Source organism: Vigna unguiculata, chromosome 9, assembly GCF_004118075.2.
Source record: "Vigna unguiculata cultivar IT97K-499-35 chromosome 9, ASM411807v1, whole genome shotgun sequence".
Classification (NCBI taxonomy): domain Eukaryota; kingdom Viridiplantae; phylum Streptophyta; class Magnoliopsida; order Fabales; family Fabaceae; genus Vigna; species Vigna unguiculata.
The window spans coordinates 41,280,988-41,288,253 of NC_040287.1; the positions used below are offsets into that span (position 1 = coordinate 41,280,988).

General features: G+C 27.6%; 1 protein-coding gene across 1 annotated transcript; it reads right to left on the minus strand.

Annotated features, from left to right (window-relative positions):
• Positions 1–209: 209 nt before the first annotated feature.
• LOC114195849 (calcium uniporter protein 4, mitochondrial-like) lies at positions 210–2,660 on the minus strand. The gene is made up of 2 exons (XM_028086265.1): positions 2,170–2,660; positions 210–842 (listed from the first exon to the last, which is right to left on the minus strand). The coding sequence occupies exons 1-2, from the start codon at positions 2,641–2,643 to the stop codon at positions 405–407; spliced, it is 912 nt and encodes a 303-aa protein (XP_027942066.1). The 5' UTR covers positions 2,644–2,660; the 3' UTR covers positions 210–404.
• Positions 2,661–7,266: the final 4,606 nt, after the last annotated feature.

The window sequence follows — 7,266 nt, forward strand, 5'->3', positions numbered from 1 at the left end:
ACCTATAAAAAATGGTGGGTCATGGCTTAGCTACAAGTTGATCAATTTTTTTGTTCTCTATACACGTGTTCGTATGTATACTAGAAATTGACTACTGTGCCAGTAGCTACCAACTACTACAATGACTCTTGCAATTTATACCACAAAAACAAAAACAAACAACGTAAAGATATTTCGGACTATAATCCAGAGTTCTGAAACTTCTCCCTTTCAAACATATTTATTTTTTTCAACGAGATACGACATTTCTAAAGGTGAAGAGTTATAATTGAGCTTAACTAGTAAAAAATCTTAACTAATTGGATATGTACCTTATGATCACTGTGTTTTGAAATGTTAAACAAAAGTGATAAATGAAATGTGGTGGTGGTGGTGGAGAAAGGGTTTGAATGATGAATGTGGTTTTAAGGCGAAAAAGGTTGGGATTTGGCAGGAACATAACATGCTTTACAAAGGTAGTTGTACCTTTGAATGTCAAGATTGTAAATCTTCATAAGACGCTGTTGTTTTGTCTTAAACCTGCTTTGGAAATAGTCCTGGAAGGTGGGTTGTGTTGATGTCCTTAGGAAGAACATGTATGCTAAAGAGAAATACGGAGACATCAGATAAAAACATATGGGCTCCATCACATTCCAGCCTATTTCCCAGAAAGTAAGTCTCATCAGCCCAATTGTTTGAACGGTTAAGAAGCCCAGCCCACAGTAAAGCTCGCATCGCACCTGGGCCTTGGCCTTTTCATCAATCATTGACTTTTGCTTTTCCATCATCTCCAACTCCTTCCTTCTAGGGTCCTTTGGATTTGGTATTGATTCAGATATCAACCTCCCAATTGTTTTAGCTACCTGTAAATTCAAACAGCATTACATTTTATTCATTCATCACACTGATATTTTCACAAATCCCTCACCAATAAGCAACATTTAAAACTTTTTTTAATTAACTTTGCAGCAGTTAAAAATTATTATTTTTCAAAATTGTGTTCATACAGCCATTACTCTCTTTAATTGAAAGGAAGCTTTAGATATGAATGAAATCGTGGATCAAATGTGATTTCGAAATGAAATAATCGTCTTCCAAAAAATCTATTCACCCGTCTTGTTAAAAACTTTAACTCACAATTGGGATAAAATATTTAGGAAGAATTTTTTCGTCGGGACACAGTTCATATATTACCAATTAATGTTAAAGATGCATTCCATTCCTATCACTTTTTATGTATATAAAATAAAAAGTAGCTTTCATTTTCGAAAACAAATTAATCAAAGTCGACTAAAATCGTTGAAACTTTAAGCATTCTTAAACATCTTCTGGCAAGATATGTATAAAATAGTTGTTTAACTTAAATGTAAAGTAACCAACCTTAATATATTAAACAATAGTTTATTTTCTTGAAAGTAGTTTTTCATGTTTGAAATCCAAGTATAGTAAATTAATTGTATTTTAGAATTCAATTTTTTTTGGTATATGTATATTTTACGTTTTGCTTTAGTTAATTAAGCATATCTTATATGTACTTTAAATAATTTTAAATTTTTATTTTTCACGTGTTCTATTCACTTGCAATTTAAAATTATTTCAAATTGTAGTAAGATATAGGATTTAAGGTTTAGGGTTTAGGGTTTATCAATTTTGTTTGATAACTTTTTACGAGTTTTTAATTATATCATTTTAACAGATAATTTGAAAAAAAAATATTTACAAAAAAGCATATAAACTTTAAACTTAATCGCTCGTTTATGAACATATTTTATTTTATTTAATGATATGTTTAAAATATAAATAATTTTAAATGTAACTACTTGGAATGTAACATTCTCTTTGAAATCTTTACTAAAAATATTAGTCTTGTTATGATTTATTTAGTATACACTCTCTCTACACTGCTTCAAACTACCCTCAGAATTAGGAGATCATTAGAACCTTCGTCTCGTTTCGAAGTAAGTGATGAGATTTAAATATAACTCAATTTTTTAAAATTCAATTTATAAATGAACATAATTAAGATAGGCTCACTCAAATACTATGTTAACAAGTAGATTCTCACCTAGCAAAATCAGTTACACCATAAAAAAATGAAATCTACTAAATTTTACATCCTAAATCTTGTTCTTACTTTCATTAATTTTATTCTACAATAAAAAATAATTGTTTACTTTTGAAGAGACCAACCTGTTCTGGGCGTAGAAAAACGACGTCACCGGAAACGATGACATTTCCAGAGTGATCCAATGTCTCGGCGAACTCCGTGGCTTGACGTTGATTGTAATCACAGTGCTGAAGACAGATTCCAAAGTAGTGAGAGTAAGAAATTGAGGTGTGAGGAATGTCTCTCAGCTTCGCTTTCACTTTTTCCATCTGCAAAGTCCTAAGAGTCTTCCTCGCATCATTGATGAAAATTCTGCTGGCATCCGGAGCCGTTGGATGATTAACATTAAGATCAACGGTCCCGATGCCTTTGAATTTGTCCCTGAGTTTGTCTCTCGCCGGAAGTGAGGGAATGTCGGAGTGGCCATACACACTTCTAACCTCAAGAAAGCGGCGGAAGAAGCTTTTGTCGGAGGATTCCGGCGAGGTTAGGACAGTACGCAACGACATTTTAACAGCATCGAAAAGACGTTTTGGGAAAACTTTCCCAGGTGCCATTGACGTGTTATGTGTGTGTCTTGTGTTTGCTTTCAGTGGATGCATGAAGAATTGAACTTCAATTTAAAGGCTTTCAAAACCCTCTTATTGGGCCCTCTCTCTCATTCAAACTAAGGCCCAATGTCAAGAATATTCTTGCTTTCACAGTCATCACAACCATCATATTCTCCTTCCCATACTTCTTCTTACACGCTATTATTCTATTTTAAGCTAAATTTTAGTTTGGGAAACAAACATTTTCTGATTTATGTAAAAAAAAAAAAACATTTTATTTATTTATATACTTATGTTAACTTTTTAATGTTTTAAATTTTACTGTTCTGGTACCCAAGTTTTAAGATAAGGCTTAATATTGTGATTTTTTTTATCAGCAACTTAATACAGTGAATTATAGTGTTGTTTTTCAACTATATTTTAAGTTTTTCAACTATTTTCCTTTTCAAAATAACATACTCTGTATTATTTATTCAAAGAACAACATTGTTTATGTCTTATGTTCAGAATTTCATTCGGATAACCAAGATATATTACACCATTGAAATCTTAATTAATACAACACATACTTTTTAAATAACTTATAAAAGTAATTGACACGTAAAAATGTTATCAATTTCATGCATCTTTGATAATGCAAGTAATATAGTATTTTCTTTTTCTTATAGATGATATCTATATAAATTTTATAACTTGTATTAAAACACTTTAAAGTTCAGGAAATGACCAGGATTTAAAATTTACGAAAAAAAAATCCAGAGACAAAGTTAAGCATCTACTTACAAATTAGTTTTCAACTAATTTTAAAAGTAGCTCGTTAAAACTTTAATCTAGCAAAACTAATCTTTAATTCTTCAAAGTTACAAATATTTACAATTGATAAACACAATGAGTTTATCCCTCTGTTATATTTGTCCTTCGGCCAATTCTTCAAATTTGGGTCGTCCCTTGAAGACTTGAAGGGTGAGTTATAAATATGTTGAAGGGGATAAATAAGAACTTAGAAATCTTCTGCATGAAACTAAATAAAGTTCTGAATGATTGCGGAATAAAAAATTAAATGTGCGTGCAAAATATCATAATATATAAGATAAGTCGAAGTCTAAATGCATTCCAAGAATATGCAACTTAAGGTACCCATCAAAATGTATTAGAAAAAGTAGTGGCATAGAACTTAAGGTACCAAAGAACTTATAATTATTAGTCAGGACGTAATTCTTTCTATTTAAGAAACGTATGAGTCCAAACACCATGATTCGATTGTGACTTGACCCATCCGATTACCTCCGTCACAAAACAACATTACTACTCATCTAAAATTTGTATTACAACAATTTTTGTCTCATAAATATGTATAGAGAAAAGGATTAAAATAAATTTATATTAAAATTAAAATTAAAATGTAGACAAATTATATAAGAAAACTTCTTCCCGTTCACTTATACATATGAAACGTTTTTAACTTATAGATAAATTACTTTAAATTTATTTTTAAATATATACTAATACTTTTGTTCAACCATGTCCATAATTTGAGCATTGTAAATTAAGAAACAGTATTCATTTCGTTAAAAATCATGTTGGAGGTATATAAATGATAGTCCATGTGATCAAATTTCATTTTTCTTTACAAATATACAAATATAAATTGTAGAGTTAAATTTTTGTTATTATAGATTTAATTAAGTTTTAAAATTTCATAAATTTGAGTATTTTTAAATAAGTTTTATTTATTTTTATCAATTTTTCATATTTTAAACTTAAGTTCATATGTCAATATAACTGTTTAACTCCTCAAATAAACACCACAAACTAAAACATTAACAAAAATGAAATTATAAAATTGTAATTATTTTTATAAAAAGTTATGTTATTTCATTTAATAAATTAAATAATAAAATTAAAATAGAATCAATTATATGAAAAAACAAACAAATAATAATATTCCATAAAAATTAGATTAAATCATTCCATTTGACTTTATTTTCATAAAAAACTCTTGAATATTTTCTTTTTTTTTATATGTCTCAATTCTGATTATATTTTGAAAAATTCAATATAATTAAGTTATTTGTATTAATAATATTAAATAAGTGTTATATAATAATTTTTTATTTTATTTTAAATAAAAAATTAGTCACGTATCAAACTAATGTTATGTTATGTAACATCTCATGGCCTTGGTTTTTAATTTAAAATAATATATCTAATAAGTTTATTTACATATATATCATGTTTCTATAAATGTAGAACACCAGAAAAATGGCAAGTGTATGAAAGTATGATACCTAATTATGTCGCATGGAAGACCACAATAAATGTGTATGTTTAATATTCAATGAAATTGACATAGTGATGAATACTTTGGTACACACAGATTTCAAATTTGAACTTTAGTGTCTCCATTTTTTATAACAACAAAAACTACAAATTAAATTTGGACAGACACGAGGAACCTTTTAATTAGAAATATTCACCATTAATGCACACCATTTAACATTTTCTTAGATTACAATAGTTAATTTTCACTCATCTTCTCATTTTGCATCACTACAAATAATATAAACATAATATTCTGATATATTTAAAAATAGCTATTACCATAAATAAAATTACATAACATATAGTATTTATTTTTTTTAAATGTTATTAAAATGTTCTTAACAAAATATATTGTTTTTTTATAAATCTCACTTTAGTTATTTTATAAAATACTTTATCATAAATTTCAGTTAAAAAATTAAAAAAAAAATTAATAGAAAAATAGTAATTGTTTGCTATTTTTTATGATTTTTTTATAAAAAGATATTGATAATTTTTTATATCAATGGAAAACACACCATCTAAAAGTTTCTTAGTAAATTTTATAAATAAACTTGAAACCATGCTATTTAAATTTACAAGAGCTCCTTGTTTTTATATTTGTAAATAATTTTAATATTTCCAATTAAATAGGACAAACAAAATTAAAGTAGGGAAGGGTTTCGGAGGAATTATAATGAGAATCTAATTGAAGGGCTTGAACAATTTAAAACATTTTCCGACACATTTTTAGAGAAAATATTTAAGTTAAAATTTTATTTCATGGTGTTTACCACTTTTTTTTTTTTTTTCCTATTCTTACTATGTAGACATATAATCTACCAGTAATTCCGTCTCGTCGTATTTACTTTTTGTATTTTTTTAGATCAGCTCATAATTTTCTTTTGATGATAAGAGAAAGAGAAAAAAGAAATTAGGAGGGATAAAATAAAATGAATTGTGAACATTTTACTCTAAACTTAAATAAAAAATAGATCTATAAAAAATTTGAAAGATATTTTATCTTTTATTAATTTTGGCATAAAATAGTTATTTTTTATTTACTCATTTTGGAAAAGTTATATTTACCTACCCTAATATTTCATCTTTATTTCTCTATATTCTATATTTTCGCGGAAATAAATAGTGAGTATGGTATAGTTGTGTGTATGTTAATATCTTACAAATTTCTAATGTATTAATTAATGTTTTTCGGGAGCCAGCTAAAAAGCTTGTGAAATAAGTTTAAAATATGCCAAAATTATGTTTTGTAACTTACAAATTCTCTCTCAAATTTACTACTTTCATGATATTTTATAAAGAAAAATCATATAATATTTAACAAAAAAAATTTCAGAAGGTATCATTAGTTAAAGTTGTATTTGACATACACAACTTTTTTTTTTTACATTAAATTTGTGTAAGTAAGCATGACTTTACTTTAAAATCATGAATTTAAAAAAAAAATTTACTTGAAAAATACAACATTAATAAAATACAAATTCTATTCATATAAAGAATTAACATTATTTTTAACCAAAATCTTAAGACACACACCTCCTATAATATGATAAACTGCAACAAGACACTCTTGTTTGAAAGATTTGTTAGAAAGTCTTTCAATATAAGAAATCTTCATTCATCATATTATATTCGTATCAATAAAATACAAATATAACTCATAAATAATTGACATATCCAACAAGAAAACCCTCAAAATAATATACTCATGAGTTTTTATTTTTTACATTATTTAATTTTTTCATTTGAACTTAAATTCTTCACAATTTTTTTTTTCTTAAAGTCTTATAAGCTTGTAACTAATTTTTCACACTCAAAAAATTCAAAATTTTTATCGTAAATTCAGAGTTAAATTACACCATTCTAAAGTATATAACTATGTTTAATAACCATGTAAGATGGCCAACATTTTCATCACAAATCAACAAGTTCAGGTACTTCCACATTAACAACAACACCAAAGGAGTAATGTGTTCTTCAAGAACAGAAGAAGACAAAGGAGACGAGAGTGCAAGATAATTAACTCAAGCCACTATTACAACAAGAACCAATTTTTCTTTTCTTTTTTCACATATGCTCGATGAAGCACAAGTGATATCTGATGTCAAATCAAAGTACCCGAAGCCTTGGTGGGGCCACGTGTTTTGGGTCCTGCCCCACATGCCTGTGACTTCGATGAAAATAAGGAGGGCTAGGAGGTGGTGGAGAAAAGAAATAAAACGCCGCCGGTGGCGGTGGCGACAACCACAACGGTGGCGGTGGAGGAGTTTTACGGTGCCTATGCTTCGGAGGTGTGGGGTGGTAGCA

What these genes read in the sequence shown, in the direction of transcription:
- LOC114195849 (XM_028086265.1), bottom strand. Translation starts at nt 2,643, where the DNA reads ATGGCACCTGGGAAAGTTTTCCCAAAACGTCTTTTCGATGCTGTTAAA. An exon ending in TTTTTCTACGCCCAGAACAG is followed by an intron (nt 843 to 2,169) that starts GTTGGTCTCTTC and finishes TTGAATTTACAG; the next exon opens with GTAGCTAAAACAATTGGGAG.